Source organism: Heloderma suspectum, chromosome 4, assembly GCF_057233095.1.
Source record: "Heloderma suspectum isolate Gila_16-S chromosome 4, 16-S_ref, whole genome shotgun sequence".
In the NCBI taxonomy this organism is placed as follows: Eukaryota; Metazoa; Chordata; class Lepidosauria; order Squamata; family Helodermatidae; genus Heloderma; species Heloderma suspectum.
Window position 1 is genome coordinate 40,873,825 of NC_139461.1, and position 17,341 is coordinate 40,891,165.

The 17,341-nt window shown below is 39.6% G+C and overlaps 1 protein-coding gene across 12 annotated transcripts in view; it reads right to left on the reverse strand.

Annotated features, from left to right (window-relative positions):
- The window catches only part of VPS13B (vacuolar protein sorting 13 homolog B), a 623,510-nt gene that overhangs the window by 565,551 nt on the left and 40,618 nt on the right, over positions 1–17,341 (reverse strand). For all 12 annotated transcript variants that reach the window (XM_084849024.1, XM_084849023.1, XM_084849026.1 and 9 more), the window contains 2 exons: positions 1,760–1,877; positions 364–531 (listed from right to left, as the gene is read on the reverse strand). In XM_084849024.1, the coding sequence (XP_084705150.1) occupies positions 364–531; positions 1,760–1,877 (286 nt within the window). The remainder of the gene's footprint in view (positions 1–363; positions 532–1,759; positions 1,878–17,341) is intronic.

A 17,341-nucleotide genomic window follows, 5' to 3' on the forward strand; every position in this document is an offset into this window, starting at 1 on the left:
GCTCCGGGTTCACAAAAAACAACTCATGTTTTAAACAACCCAGAGTTCACAACCCAACAACAAACCATGGGCTCCTTCTGAGTCGTTCCTGGTTAACAAACCATGGTTTGTTAGCACAGCCAAATTCACACATCACGACAGCCCAGAATTCCATAACCCATACCATGGGTAAGCATTATGTATAAACCAGGTCAAAAGGGAAAGCTCAAAGACTAATGTCACCTCCAAAATTTGGGCAGCCCTAGGCAATGGATCAGTCAATGCTTCCTGGTCAGCCTACTCTCTTTCATTCCTCCTAGGCTGTTTTTAGAACTTTGTCTAAAAAATTATGAGCATCATTTAAAGCTTCAGTTGACTGCTTACCAGATATGTCCATGAATGCTCGATCCCAAAATTCATCCACTGTGTAACATTCCGCTGAAGTGATATTGACTGAAAGAACGATATCATCCTCCACATATTTGAGTATAAGATTATTGATGACAATGTTAACATTGTTTATAACCCGCCAAATCAAACTCTGTACATAGCCTAAAAAGGAAACGTGGATTTGTTCAATCCTTTGTTTGGGAGCCCCTCCAGCAAGTTGCCAAATACAGAACCGAGTTTAATAAATTTGCCAATCTAAGAGATATCAAACATTTAAATAAAACAAAAATATCAGGTTTTCTAGTCTTAATATAGCAATCAACAAAACAACAGAAATCCTAAAAGAACACCAAATAATCCACACATAGGGAAAGCAATAACTTAACTGTCACAAATTGACCTACACAAAAAAGTGATTCCGGGAAGCAGTGAGCCCAGCTCTGCAATCTTCAAGTAGTCTGAATACCAGCAGACATTTAAATTGCCTCAGGTGACCAGACAACCACTATTACAGGACTACAGGCCCGTTAAGGCAGAAAGGAGACAGAGCTGCTTATAGCTTAATATAGCAGCAGCATGGCAATACTCATTTCTGGGATGCATCAGTATGGAAGTGGTCCCTGTGTTCATCTTTCTCTCCCCACTCTCCAATGCAGCAGAAAGATGTGTACAGATACTAGGGATGTCAAAGGAATCCATCCAGCAGGTGAAGCTCACCGAGCTTTCATCAGCTCAGCACACCAGACTTCCTCTTGCTTTCCCATGAGCTAGCCCAATTCAATCAGCATTGAGTCAGGCTAGTTTGCAGATTTGGGGGTTTTTTAATTGGGTAAAAAGCGATTTGTGCAAATTACAGCCACAATTTGCACAAACTGCAGCTGCAATTTGTGCAAATTGTTTTTTACTCAATTTTTTTTAAACCCCTCCCAAATTTTGGGAAGAAACCTGTGGCTCGGGCCGTGGAAATCCAGCAAGCCCAGAAAGGGCTGCATTTCCTGGTGACAGACATCCCTAACAGATACAGCTTTCCTCCATTTTCCTTAGACCAAAATTAATTTGCATAAGTTTGGTGCTTTAGGTTTGCTAAATAGGTCCTTAACAGCCATTTTCATGTAAATGCCCAACAAAGGGATAAAACACTGGCTGCTCAAGCCTTGAGTGATGCTCCACTACTTTTAATGAAATGACACCTTCCACACTACTGTTCATTCAGACAGATTACCATTGTGTCTGTTCCTGAAGTAGAAAGACACAAACACTTTTGTACCAAAATGGCTACAAAGCTTGAGAGGGGATAAGTCTCCTTATGCCCAAACTAAAAGTAGCTGTAACCCCATCTGTTATTACAACTGTTATTAAGTGCCAACGTATACAACTTATAACAAACCACCTGGTGGCAAATCAGGATCAGGAGTAGTCTGTTGAATTCTTCTTGGTTTCACTGCCGTTTTTGCACTTTCTGTAGTACTACGGTTTGTTGAACTAGAACCACAGCTTTCATGGTCATCCTATAAAACATAACAAATGCTTCATTTTTAATCAGCTAAGAAAAAAAGTGCATACAATTTGACAACAAGGCTCTAGCTTATGCCATTTGAATCTTCCTGTAATTTTTCGGACTGGTGAACAAACACAGACATGGATTCAAAGAGCTGTACAAGTAATTCTGTGTACCCAAAGGAAATAATGTTTGGGTTTTTCAAACCACAGTGCCTCCCCCATCCTGACCCCCCATTCAGCTTTTGTCCTTGTTCATTGCAATAAGAAAGGATACTATATTTATATAGTTTTAACTACATCTACACCAGGGGTAGGCAACCTGCTACCCTCCAAATGTTTTTGACCATAACTCCCATAATTCCTTACCATTAGACAAGATGGCTGGGGCTGATGGGAATTATAGTCCAAACATCTGGAGGGCACCAGGTTGCCTAAGCCCAATTTACAGTCTCCACTTGGAGGGAAACACCTCTTAATTAAATACTTAATGTACTTAAAGAATCTTGATATTTTCATATTTGCTTGAGCAATCTGTATTTCTAGAAGTGAAAAGAAGTTTCTGTATATTTAAACAGAGGTAATGTAGAATATGCAAGGTAATAAAATATACTCGTTATCAATAAGAGCGTTACAAATATTAGTTCCCTACGGGCGCAATCCTATGCATGTTTAGACAGAAAGAAGTCCTACAACTCCCAGCATTCTCCAGCCCTAAAGAGCCTATCCAGACACTAAAGAAAGGTACCTAAAAGTAAAACTCTCATATTATTTTTTAAAAAACTCAATAGCTACTGATATTTTTGTAAAACAAAATTCAGACCGTAATTATTAGAAGACAACTCGTGTGGCCATGGCCTTACAAGAACTAGGTTTCTATTTAGACCTTTTCATGTCTAAGAAATCTGAAGTCATACATATTTCTGCTCAATGTTAACTTTGAAAACACACAATTAATTTTTGAAACATATGTGGCTGCTCACAAACCCAGAAATAAACGTGTTCATTAAAAAAGATGTGAAAAAGTTCCATGTTAAATGCCAAAACTAGCATAATTATGAAAATATTTAACACTGGAACCAACTGAAATCACATACTGCATAGAGATTACACTGATGTCATGACAAACTTCCCAGCCAAAGTGCACTAAAACTATTACACTCTAATAAATCTAGGTCGCACCATATGACAAACATTTTAAAGTTTAAGAAATGCAAATGATATTTTTTCCATTTCAAAAGCCATTTATTAACTTGAATTCTAATAGAGGATTTCATAACAGATTTTCAATAATTGTTGGAATTTTTCCAAAAATCAATTATGATTGTAGGTGCCTAAATCTGAAAGAACTCTGAAGATTTTTCCTTTGTTTCAAAATACACCTCTGTGTCATAATGAGCTGTTGCCTAGTTTCCCTGTAATTATGATATCATCATGATGCAATAGCTTTTTTAAATAGTCTTAACACTCGTTTATTAAAAGTCTTTTTTGCTTTGAAGCTTCTGATACTGTCATCTAATCAGAAGAGGCTATTAAGTAAAAGGGAAGGCTTTTCTCTCTCTATGGCTATTCTTGGATGTACAGGGAAGATAAAGGAAATATCACTGCTTCCAAGCAGTAAGCAGAAAAGCTGTTTTCTGATGCTAATAATGCTAATTTTATGTAATTTATATGTAAATATAATGTGTGGGAGCACATATGCACACAGATGCACAGAGGAGAAGAGAGAGATAATAAATATTTGCAGCTCCAACGTGTTCTCCTTTGACAATGAAGAGGTGTTGGGTTTTGCAAGGTGATCAGATGAGAATACGTCAACCAACTTCCCTTGTACACTGTGCAGGAAGCTTAAGAACATTAGAGCATGCCGGATCAGACCAAGGGTCCATCTAGTCCAGCATTCTGTTCATACAGTGGCCAACCAGCTGCCCACTGGAAACCCACAAGCAGGACATGAGTACAATAGCACCCTCCTACCCATGTTCCCCAGCAAGTAATGTACATAGACATACTGCCTCTGATGCTGGAGGTGGCATATAGCCATCAGGAGTAGTTGCCATTCTCCTCCATGAATATGTCTAACCCCCTTTTAAAGCCATCCAAATTGGCGACCATCACTAGTCTTGTGGTAGTATATCCCATAGTTTAACTATGCACTGTGTGAAGAAGTACTTCCTTTTATCTGTCCTGCATCTTCCACCAATCAGCTTCATGGGATGACCCCACATTCTAATATTATGAGAGAGGGAGAAAAATGTCTCCCTATCTGCTTTCTTCACACCATGCATAATTTGAATCACTTAGGTTGGATCATTAAAGCTGGAGGAGGGGGCTCTCAAAGCTGTTGCTCAGTGGCTGAGTGTGCAGTACTGATGTTTAACATAGGCTGTCCACTACCCCTTCCTTTCCCTATGCGTAAGTGAAAGTTGTATTTTACTTGCCCTTTGAGTTAAGTGAAAGACAACTTGGGCTGCTAGCAAACAGTGTAAAAAGCCGTGGGGTGGGCAGAAGGCTTCCAGCAGGGCTGATTTTATTTAAATCAAATTGATTTAAATCATGATTTAAATAACTTCTCTGAAGGACTCAATTTTAATTATTTAAATCACATTTTAATTGGAAGATTCTGTTTAATCATTTTTACTAGAAGTACATTATTGTTTCATATAAGCTTAATACATATTCAGAGATGTAGGCTTCATTAGAAGGTAGGAACACACGAAGCAATTATTCTGAATTGTTTTCAGATTAATTTTCATCAAAAATAGGATGATAATTTGGTCATTTTAGTAGTAAAGCTGAATGAACTTGTGAAGTCATTCAGGAGATGAACCAGGTCCAACTGTTCAATAATCATTATATTTTTGTCATGATGTGCCTGAATCACCACTGCTAAACAGGCTTTTAAACTGTACTAAAAAGATTATTATTCTGGTCAGTTGTCTTCAACAAACAACAACATTAACAAAATATGCACGTGGATTTTTGAATGGTTAGCTATTTCAGTTTTAGATAAATGTAAAGTTCTTTGAAAAATAAAATTTAGGCAATTTCAACCACAGCAGGTACAGAAACAAAATATTCCCAAATGGGGTCTCTTCTATGGCCTGCTGCTGCCATGCTAGGTATTTCCCCTCTACAGTGGAGGATACATATGGCAGAAGTTTCCTCAAGAGTCAGGACTGCATGAATATGTTCTGTTCACTTTTGCTGTCACTTTCTATTCCTCTCCCCATCCTATGTACTTATATCCTGACTCCTCCTTGTTCATATCCCCCCAAATTCAAATTCAAAACGGTATAGAGATTTCCTACAAAGCAGGGAAGCTCAGCCAGTCAAATGCTTACTGAATACCAAAAGAAATAGAAAAAAAGTGAGGAAAATAATCAAACAGAAGCTGGATAATTGTGGTTTTTTAAGGGGGTTTCTAATTCAGAGTGGTAGTTTAAATAATAACATTTCTTTGTAAGATTGTTTGCATTTCTAATTAAAAGTGAAAGGTTCCATTTCAGCAGGCTGAAGAGCCTTTGTTAAACAAATGCTCAACAGGCTGGTTCAGACATAACACTAAACCATCGTTTTATTATGAGAACGAGTGGCAACAAGCCTCAGATTTCCATGCCTTCCTCCCCCCAGTATGGCTGCACGGGGAGATCAGCAGCTGCTGCTTCCACTTTAGATTAATTGCAGCTTGCTATATCATCCAAACCCAGAAAAACTGTGGTTAATTTTAACTAGGGTTAGTGGAAACAAGCCAACTTCAAAACATAGCTTACGAAACTGGCTTGCAATTAACTACCATTTATGGTTCAGATGACATGTTAACGGTGATTAATCTAAAATGAAAGCAGGAGGTTCCAATTTCCTCTTCGAAGGAGGAGAGGGGAGCACGCAAGGCTTGCTGTTGTGAACTGGGGGGCCTGCAGGGGGGGTTTATTCTTCTGATGGACACCATTCCATCAGGAGAAAATACTAGTTGGATACCATCCTATAAGCTTTCTTTTATGACAGTGCACTGGGGTATTTTAAGAATCTTAATGATTCAGCTCCTTAATCTTTTTGAATAAGCGAGAACAACTTCAGACTTTCGTCATATGACTTGATGGCTAGACATTTGACCATCCTCATAACCCTTCTCTGAATATGTTCCAATTTGTTGATATACTTCTGGAATTTTGTCATTCAGAGCTAAATACAATGGCTTGGATCCAAAGATGCCTTTGTGCAAGTAAGAAGTCACTTCTGCTTGTGAAAGGCAGCCCTCCCAAATTCTGATTTCTTCCTTCCAATGCATCATCCCCTGATGTCCCATACCACGCCATTCCATAGGGTCCCTCAACCATCAGGAGCATCTGCGGGGGAGGGGGGGACCGGTTGAAAGAAGGGGCCAGTAAAGCCCTCTTTGTATGAGCTGTTTCACTTGGGTTTCTCTGGATCGTCTTGATTATTGCACTTTAAAAGAGATTTAAATTGCAATATTTATTTTTGTATGCTAAGTAATATGAATCTATTAAGAATAAATATCATACCAAATCATTCAAAACATGTTACATACAAACATGTTAAGATATTAAGGCCAACATATAAAATAATGCTCACATTTCTTCCTTTACTATTCAATGATCCACATACTTTTCCAATAATTATGGCAATAAATAAATAGTCTTTATTACATACTAGCAACAGCTTTTCCTGTAATCTCTTAATATGGAATGAAAGGGGAAATGGCAATAAGAAAATGAGAAATGGCAACAGATTTCAGATGAACCAAGCGGGAGGAAATCTACACATTTTTCAAAAAAATAAACAGTTACTTTTTAGTATTCAACTAGGTTTACTAAATATATAGAAAGCAGGAAAGATAAAAGATTTATAAGTAACATGGGAAGAGAGGGAAGTGTGGGAAAGTGAAAATTTTGGAAACATCTTCTAATTTTCTTACATAATGCCAAATAAAAAGCAGCTTGGGGAATATTCAGTATCTTCGAAGGAAAGAATGTAATGTTTCAAATTAAAGCAAACCATAGAATAACGTTTTAAACATTATTATAGAGTAAGCTATTTTAGCAAGAGTATATACCCAAGGTAAAGTCAAACTTTATTGTGGGATTACTCTATTAACATATATGTTAAATTCTTTCATTTCACATTATATAGTGAAATTCTGCCTTTCTACAAATAAACTCCTCCCATCCAGCTGCTTGTTGACATACCACAACGTTTTCTGTGGTTGAGCTGAACCTGGACGTTTAGATTTTTCACACTATGTAAAAAAACTAAGGGTAGGAACAGCTGCATGTTTGATGGGTTTCACAGGCCAACAATAGTGCTTTTACTATCAGTGCAATTTCCATGCAAACCATAGCCAAAGGGCTTGTATGGGCACAAATTCACATAGGCTTTCGTGCTCCTTAGCAGCATCAAAGCCTGATGAAAAAGCTATTGTAATGTCTTCTTTTACCATACAGTACATCATAATGCAAACAGAGGGTAATTCCAAAATACATATTCCACAGAGCTCTTTGCTGCAATCACATACTAAACATTTTGTAGAAATACTGCACATACAATGTTCAATAATGATGACTTTGAGTGGCTATAGTGTAGCTGCTACACAGTGAAGCTTAATTTTTATTATCATCTCCCATGCCATACAGTAAATTGAGTTTGGAATTGAGAGGGCTTTCAAATAAAATGTAGTATGGTGCAACAGTCAGATATTCAAAGTAACAAATGAAATACACAACCCAGAAGTTGTAGTGAGCATGAAAAAGCTCTAGGCCAAGCCTACAGATCCGAGCCTATATGTTTTCATGTCACTTAACTTTTAAGATAAACATCAAACACATATAGTTAATGTAGAACTGCATGGACAATGCCATAAAATTCAATAGTATGGGTCATAAGTAGTATTCTAATTACAAGGAAATAACAATGCAGGAAAAACAGATTTAATTTAATAGGTAGGTAGTATATAGACTACAGATTCTAAGGTTTGTTGGGACTACAGATTCTAAGGTTTGTTGGGAAGCAGTACAACTACCTAAAGCATGGAAAAACATTTTAGAAGTCATCTCAATAAACTACATTAGAGTGGAAACAAACATACCAAACAGTAATACATAATTTGAGTATCAAAGTACAAGCATTGGACAAGGTTAAAAGGAAGCAACTTAGATGTCTTGATACTAACGTAACAAAATGGAGAAGTTAGGATTATAGCTGCTGGATGGCTACAGGAACTCCTAGATGTAAATGTAACGTAAACCTAGGAGTATAAAATATACTTTGATATTTTAAACTGAAAATGCATAGTATCAAGATTACAAAATAGTAGATTATATAAAAATAAAACTATTCCAAATAGTGAGCTAAATAATATGATAGATCAAACAATCTATTTGGGGTTACATAAAGGCTTTTCTACCTCATCTTCAGGCTTTCCACATTTCTAGGCTGCTCCTATGTGGACAAGGATAACCTGGCTTCAGTCACTTATACTCTGGTAACCTCCATGTTAGATGACTGCAATGCGCTCTCTGTGGGGCTGCCCTTGAAGATGGTTCAGAAGCTGCAGCTTGTGCAAAAATGTGGCAGCCAGACAGATAACAGGAATAAGAAGGCCTGAATTTATAACATCAATTCTGGCCCACTTGCACAGCTGCCTGTATGTTTCCGTGACTGATTCATAGTGCTGGTTTTGAGCTATACCCAGCTCGGGGCCACAATACCTGATGAAGCACCTTTCCTGGCATGAACCTACCTGTACACTGAGCTCATTGTCTAAGGCCCTTCTCCAGGTGCCTCCTCTAAGGGAGGCTTGGAAAGTGGCAACAAGGGAGAGGGCCTTCTCAGTGGCAGCCCTCCGAGTATGAAACGAACCTGCCAGCAAGGGCCATTTGGCACCCATATTGTTAACTTTTTGGCACCAGGTTAAGACCTTCTTCTACTCCCAGGCATTTGGCAGCGTATGATAGGTTTTTAATCAGGTCATGGGATATTGTTTGGATGTGTCTGTGTGTGTGTGTGTGTGTGTGTGTGTTCTCAACCTTTTTTTTTTTTGGCCTTGCATGACATTCAGAAGTCTGTTGCTATGAAATCTGCATAATTTTCCCTTCCACTTTATTGCTCTGCCATGAAACTTGTGTATATTTACCTATTCTACTCCCTGCTCTCCCTGGAAATTTGCATATCTTTACTGATCCCCCTCACTGCTCTGTAACCCATACGTATGTCTGACATCTAACAACAGAGACCAGTGGAGAGTAGCACTAAGCACGAAGGTGGTGGGGAACTGAAAGCGACTGGTGGCTCCAGTCGAAGGAGCTTTTGGGGCAGGTATAATTATGTCGGTAGAATGTGAAGCAGTCATTTTTAAAAAAAAAAAAGTTGTTCGCTGGCAAGGCAAGCACTGAAGTGGAGGATGAAATTGACAAGTACATTGACAAGAGGGGGATATCGCTATGCTGGGCAAAATAGCGGACAGGCAGTCTGTGCTCTTGTGCAAGACCCCATTTAAAAAAAAAATTAAAAAGAGTTTGCAAACATAATAATAATTAAAAATAGTTTGCATGCATAAGGGCTCAGAATATTATATGCATTTGGCAATCTGAAGTTCCCCTTGTGAGCCAGCAATCCCACTGGACCAACTGCAGAAAGGGTGCTGATGTAGGGAATGAGGAAACGAGAATTTCTGCTGCAAAGGCACCTGGGATACGTCCCAGTACGGAGGGAGGACTGAGGGGAAACAACCCACGGAAAGGCACAGTAAGCTCAATCATCTGTTGGGAGTAATATGGGTTATCCAGTGAACAAATCAACCTACAGTGGCTTATTTTCAGGGTGCTTAGCATGACATGCAAACATACCCACCATGTTGTATTAATGGACTAGTATGAACACGTGACTCTAATTTTTCCCTATTACTCCTCATACTTGATTTGTTGAGAATGCCTTAAGAATTTTGCTTGGTATTTTTCAGCCGTGAATTAATTTGACAGCAATATGATAAACATATGTGTTTAAATGCTATAGTTATTCATTTCTTTGATAGATATTCTAATGAAATTAAAATGAATATATGTGAACACACACAAGATACAAGCAATCTTAACGTATACACAGTGAAACATTAACATTTTAAATACGTAAACATGTCCACATTGCAATACGTGGATATTTCTGTAACTAGCTGTGCAATCCTATATATGCCTACTCATAAGTAAAATCTACTGAGTTCAGTGGGACTCACTCATGTGTAGGATTGCACCCCAAGAATTTAAGATAAATGTTGAGGTCAAACATTGCACTAAGCCACCCTGAGAATAAGCCATGGTGTGTGGCTTGTCCATTATTCCCAACCGACGATCGCCCGCTTGGCAGCTTGCCATGGCTTGTTTCCTCCTCAGTCCTCCTGGCCGCTGCTGGAACGTATCCCAGGGGCCTTTGCGGTGGACCACAAACCGCCTATCTGCTATTGAGCCCAGCCTTTGTCAATATTCTTGTCAATTTCATCCTCCACTTCTGGGCTCCCAGAGCTAAATTACACACACACACACACACACACACCAGATCACCAAAAAAGGAAATAATTTTCTGAGCCCTTATGAATGTGGGAACACATTCGCAAACTTCTTTAATTATTTTTTTTGGAGTCTTGCACCTGTCCGCTATTTAGCCAAACATACCAATATCCCCCGCTTGTCAATGTCTTATTAATTTACCCTCCACTTTGGTATTTCCATTGCTAGCGAACACCTCTTTTTTCTTTAAAGACTGCTTCACATTCTTCTGAAGTAATAATATCTGCCCCTGAAGTTCCTTCTCTCCTGCAGCTGCCATCCACTTTCAGCTCCCTTGCTTCATACCTGTCGCTTCCCTCCACTGGTTTGAGTTGCTAGCTGTCAGATATACATGAGCGTTACAGAGTAGTGAATGTGATCACTAAACATATGCAAATTTCAAGGCAGAGCAGGGACTGAGTGGGCAAACATACACAAATTTCAAGGCAGACAAATGAGGTGGATCGCTAAAAATATGAAAATTTCAAGGCCAGAGCAGTAAACCTAAGGGGGAAATTATGCAAAATTCCTAGCAACAGACTCACTCCTGCTTGAACAGTGGAGGACGCTGAGAAGGGATGAGGGAGAATGGCAGTGGCACAAGCAAGATAATAAGGAGCACCGGGGGGGGGGGCGGTTGCTGCTCTTGCGATGTGACTTCTAACCGCTCCAACAGCCCATGATAAAATTACCCTGTGTTGTTTGACCATCACAGCAAGCTACCCTGAGAACAAACCTCCCTAAAAACCCTACAACAAGCTATAGGTTCTCAGGGTAGCTTGTTTGCGAAAAGAACCCATGACAGATAAACCACTCTCGGTTTGGACATTGTGCCAAGCCACCCTGGAACCACACACGACAACAACCCACCACGGTTTAGCATGATGTGCAAACCAAGTCAAAGCCACCAAACATTTTTTTAAAGCTACAGATGACCTTTTTCAACCACTTCATAGTAGAAATTGAGGCATCCAGTCAGTATACAAAAAAACTAGTGGAACATAAACAAGTTAAAGAAATTAGATGACCGATCCAGTGCTTGTCAGTCAAAGAAAACAAACAGCTTTCATTCAATTAAAAAAATAGGTTTGCCAATGTTCAAAGACAATGAGCAAAGACACTGGCTTCAAGCACAGTTGAAAATACAAATATTTTCCTTAATGTTCTACTTTCTCCTTTTGAAGTGAGCCCCTCAACACAAGCGGCTGTGTCTCTGAAGAGTTGCAGGGCACTCAATTTTACAACATGATTCATTATTCACATGATCCTTCAGTTTACCAAACTAGTTTTGAAACTGTTTTTGAAAGCAGCTCTCTGAGTGACAGCCAAACCAACTAGAATGAAAAGAACTCCCACAGGCATCCCATGGCAGCATTTCAGTCAACTATATATACAGCATTATAAAGCTCAAGTTTATTTCTGAGAGTTGCCAGAAATCTAATTGTTTCATTGGCAAATCTCAAAACCAAAATGCAAAAACAAAAATTAATGAATTATTCTCTGACACATCAAGTTACCGCCATCATTAATAAACTTCCTTTACCTTATTTATTTATTTACTTATTTATATACCGCCCAATAGCTGAAGCTCTTGTGGTTCACAAAAATTAAAACCATAAAATACAACATAAAACAATATAAAATATGAAAGCTTAAAACTACAGTATAAAAGTACAACCGGAATAAAACGTAGCAACAATGCAGAGATTTAAAATACAGATTTAAAACAGCAGAGCTAAAAGACTAGAATCCTGCAGTGCTGGGAAAATAGAAAAGGTCTTCATGTGGCGCTGAAAGGAGTACAACGTAGGCACCAGGTGAACCTTTCTAGGGAGCTCATTCCACAGCCAGGGTGCCACAGCGGAAAAGTCCCTCTTCCTGGTAGCCATCCACTTCACTTCCTTTGGCAGGGGCTGCCAGACAAGGACCCCTGCAGATGATCTTAGGGTCCAGGCAGGTACATATGGGAGGAGGCGATCTTTCAGATAAGCTGGCCCAAAGCCATTTAGGGCTTTGAATGTTAATACCAGAAATTTGAATCGGGCCCAGACATCGACTGGCAGCCAGTACAGCTAGAAAAGTATAATGTGATCTCGTTGGCCAGCCCTCACTAACAATCTCACTGCCCTGTTTTGGACCAGCTGAAGTTTCCAGACCGTTTTCAAAGGCAGCCTCATGTGTAACGCATTTCAGTAATCCAAACAAGAAGTTATCAGAGCATGGATAACTGTAGCTAGGCTACCTCTGTAATAAGGGCATAGTTGGTATATCAGCCTAAGCTGATTAAAGGTGCTCCATGCCACCGAGCTCAAGTGACAGTTCTGGGTCCAAGGGCACCCATAAACTATGAACCTGATCCTTTAGGGGGAGTGCAACCCCCTCCAAAACAGGTTGAATATCACCTAGCCAGGCAGACAAACCACCCACTAACAGTACCTCTGTCTTTTCTGGATTGAGCCTCAGCTTATTGGCCCTCAAGCAGTCCATTACCGTGCCCAGGCACTGATTCAGAACAGCCACCGCCTCACCTGGATTTGATGAAAAACAGAGGTAGAGCTGGGTGTCATCTGGATATTGATGGCACCTCTGCCCACACCTCCGGATAATCTCCCCCAGTGGTTTCATGTAGATGTTACAGCATAGGGGATAAAATAGAGCACTGTGGAACCCCATGACATAGTTGCCAAGGCACACAGCAGTAATCCCCCAGCACCACCTTCTGGAATAGGACATCCAAGTAGGAGTGGAACCACTCCAGCACAGTGCCTCCATCTCCCAACCCAGACAACCTATCCAGAAGGATACTATGGTCAATGGTATTGAAAGCCACTGAAAAGTCCAAGGGTATCAAGAGGATCACACTCCCCCTGTCCCACTCCCAGCAAAGGTCATCCCAGAGGGCAACCAAGGCAGTTTCTGTTCCAAAAACAGGCCTGAAGCCTGATTGAAACGGATCTCGACAACCCATTTCATTCAAGAGTGCCTGGAGGTGTCCTGCAACCACCTGCTCAAGCACCTTGCCCAGGAAGGGGATGTTAGCCACTGGTCTATAGTTGTCAACTTCCTCCAGGTCCAGGTTAGGCTTTTTCAGGAGTGGCCTGATTACCGCCTCTTTTAAAGAGGCCGGCACCAGGGAGTTTACAAAATCCTGGACCCAGCAGGATATCCCTTCCTTGTTTGATGTAATAAGCCATGAAGGACAAGGGTCAAGCACACAGGTGGCTGCCTGGACTTGGCCAAGCACCTTGTCCGCATCCTCAGGCCTCATTCTTGGACCTTTTAGAAACTTATATTTATTTATACAGTTCAATTTCTTAACCAACTATATACTTTATCTCTATTCAAGGGCTAGGTTTAAGACTGCAGTTAGAAATATGGAGTTGCCTTCAGTGTAGACAGAACAAATATATTCAAACTAGCATTTAGATTATACTTTCCTATGGGATAAGATATTATTATGTGCAGTTCTCATATATGATGAATACTGAACGAATATTGAAGTCACCTGCTTAGGAATACGCTAGCTTTACCTCGGACAGTACCTCTCACCTCCAAATCCACATTCCATTAAGATAGGATATACTTATGTTACATTACAGTAAGACATATTATATATATTAATATAGGATATACCAATACAGAGACCCTAAAGGCAATATACCAGAAAGTTACTGTATACTTCTTGCAACAGTGTTTGCATTCTCATTTTACAGGACAGGTCAACAGGGGTTGGGGTGGGGGGTGCACACTCCAAATTTGTATTCCTTTTCTAATTATTTTCTCTCAAACTTGAAAATGCTTTGGGGGCAAGGTGGGTACTGTTCTGGTCCCCCACAGAATAAAGGTCAGGATGTTATAGGCCTAAACAAGATAAGGTTGTGCCTTGCAGCAGCTGGAATCACAGTGTTCTAATGACCAGAGGATGTCATGTGGAAACTCACTACATCAGTTTGAGAAGCAGCAGGTCTCAACTGGACCTGAGGCGGTGAAAAGTTGACCACTCCTAGAGAAAACAGATGTTGGCTCAACAAGATCCCAAACTCAACTAAGTTCTTTTATTCAAAAGCAAGGCTTGATTATTTTAATTATTTTTTATTTTTTGTATTTTGTAATTACATTTCTATACTGCCCAATAGCCAAAGATCTTTGGGTAGTTTAGAAAAGATTGAAACCTTAAAATACAATATAAAACATAATATAAAAACAATTTAAAAAACAATTTAAACACTCAACAATTAAAAAAACCCAGAATCAGCTAAACCTTTATCATATGCTGTTAAATGCCTGGGAGTAGAGAAAAGTCTTAGCCCAGCACCAAAAAGAGGGCACTGTTGGAGCCAGGTGGACCTCAGTGGGGAGCGTGTTCCACAATTGGGGGCCCACCACCAAGAAGGTCCTCTCTCTTGTTGCCATCTTCTGAAATTCCCTCAGAGGAGGCACGTAGAACACCCCCAGGAAGATGTTCGTGCAGTTCCTCTTGGACTCCAAGAATTCCAGAGCTGCAAGATTTCCCAAGTAGATGGTGCTGGCTAGAGGTAATTATCAGTGGAGTTGTGAGGTTGAGTCATGCTATACAGTATTTCACTTAGCAAGACCTGGGTGTGCAAACCTCCAAAAAAGCATGGAAAAATAATCTTTATTTTAAGGATGATTTTCCCCAACAGCTTGCTTGATTAATATACAGTATATATAAAATACAAAGACAGAAAACTAGAATTTAGACCTGCTCTATCACCTCATTTCATTCAAACAGGATGAACATTTTTATCAGCATGTGCCAATGTTGCCATTCCTGCAACAAGGGTATAACATCACAATGTATACTCCCACCGCAAATATGTACTCGCTGAGTACATGCTTAAGACTGAGACACTAGTAACCGAACAAGAGGAGATGTCAATTTCTCCACAAACTATTACTCTTCATTAGTTGGGTAACAGTGACGCGTAGTACTTTTTCAGCTGCACTGGCTGCCAGTCCATTTCCAGGCCCGATTCAAAGTGCTGGTATTAACATTTAAAGCCCTTAACAGCTTGGGGCCAGGTTATCTGAAGGATCGCCTCCTCCCATATGTGCCTGCCCGGACCTTAAGATCATCCTCAGCGGCCCTTCTCCATGAGCCCTTGACAAAGGAATTGAGGCGGGTGGCTACTAGGAGGGCTATCTCCGCTTTGGCACCCCGGCTGTGGAATGAGCTCCCTAGTGAGGTTCACCTGGCACCTACATTGTATTCCTTTTGGCACCAGGTGAAGACCTTTTTATTTTCCCAGGCATTTTAGCATTTTTAGCTTTCTAGACTTTTAGCTTTGCTGTTTTAAATCTGTATTTTAAATTCCTGCACTGCTGCTAGGTTTTATTGTGGTTGTATTGTTATATTGTGGTTTTAATGTCCTATATATTTTGAATTGTTTTATTGTGTGCTGTTTGGTTTTAATTTTTGTGAACCGCCCAGAGAGCTTCGGCTATTGGGCAGTATAGAAATGAAATAAACAAACAAACAAAACAAACAGACCATGGTACAGTGCAGATTTACCTTCCCAACCTTGCCAGGGTAACTGTCACTTTTGTACAATTCTTGCCAATCACCATCATTAGCAAAGACTATTATATCAGTGAAGGCAAGAAAATCATCTGAAAACCCATAGAGTTAAAATATAAGCACATTCCAGTAGCTTTAGAAAGGCTTACTACATTAAATTAAAAACACTAAAATGGTAAAACATGAAATTGTTCCAGATTTATTTTTATTTTAAAATATTTATCCTGCTTTACAGCTCATTGTTAGCCATAAATATAAGAGCCAAGAGATCCAATCTCAGATCTCCAGTATCTTATCTAGTTTGGCCTGAAGTTCTTATATGCAAAAATCATTGGTCACCTCCATTCCATCTGCCAAAACAAAACAAGCACTGTGGGAATCAAGGGTCTTTCCTTGGACCCCGAACTATATAAAAGTAAAGAAATGGAACTGATGAATCTAAGGTAGAAATACTGAAGTAAAGAAAAAGCTAATTCTAAAGAAATCACATGGTTCTGACCAACATTGGGCCTACTGTTGCAATATATTAACTGAATCCCGACACTACTGGTGGGAAAGAATTCATTTTCTAAGACAGTGAATCATGAAGTCATTTCATTTACTGTCCCCAAAATAGCTCACTCAGCACACAGTGGTCTCTCTCTCTCTCTCTCTCTCTCTCTCCCCCCACCCCCAAAGTTGGTTTCAATTATACCATTAGAATATGTGGGTCTCTCTTAGTTACCACAGCCTCAAAAAGAATGCACAGTTTTTTGTTTTTGATTTATTGAGGACAAAGCAGTGGTTACAATAATTTCTGTGTGGCAAATAAAACTAGAGTTTATTAGCCCCATGAGAAGTCAATTCCATAATATTTAAATAGCATAGAAAACACTATTAAATTTGCTAAAACATTTTTCAAAGATGCAGTATGCAGCGTTTGATTTAATCTTAAGACAAAACTCCAGTTTTCTCTATCATTTGTGCATCTACCCACACATCTACCTACATTAAATTTATTGGCCAATCTAATTACAAAGAGGTAATTCCAATTTCAATTAATAAAATTCCATTTAGTGTTTTGCTGCTCTTTTACATTGTTAACCAGCACTGAAGTGCCTCTACTACTGTAGCTCTTAGATTTCAGAATGGGAATATGGGGTACTGCAACATTTTTTCAACAAATAGTACCCATCAGAGAAAACTTGATCACTCTCAGCGCTATTAGCATTTTATTTATTTTTTAGTGACAGATACTATGGCTGGAGCTGGCCTGGAAGCTTCACGGGTGGAATGCTTGCCTTTACTCAGTGATAAAAGAACATCCTGCACATATTCAGCCACACTACAGTGTTCAGGGGTCAGTCCCTAGCACTGAAAACAGGTTCCTAAGCAAAAC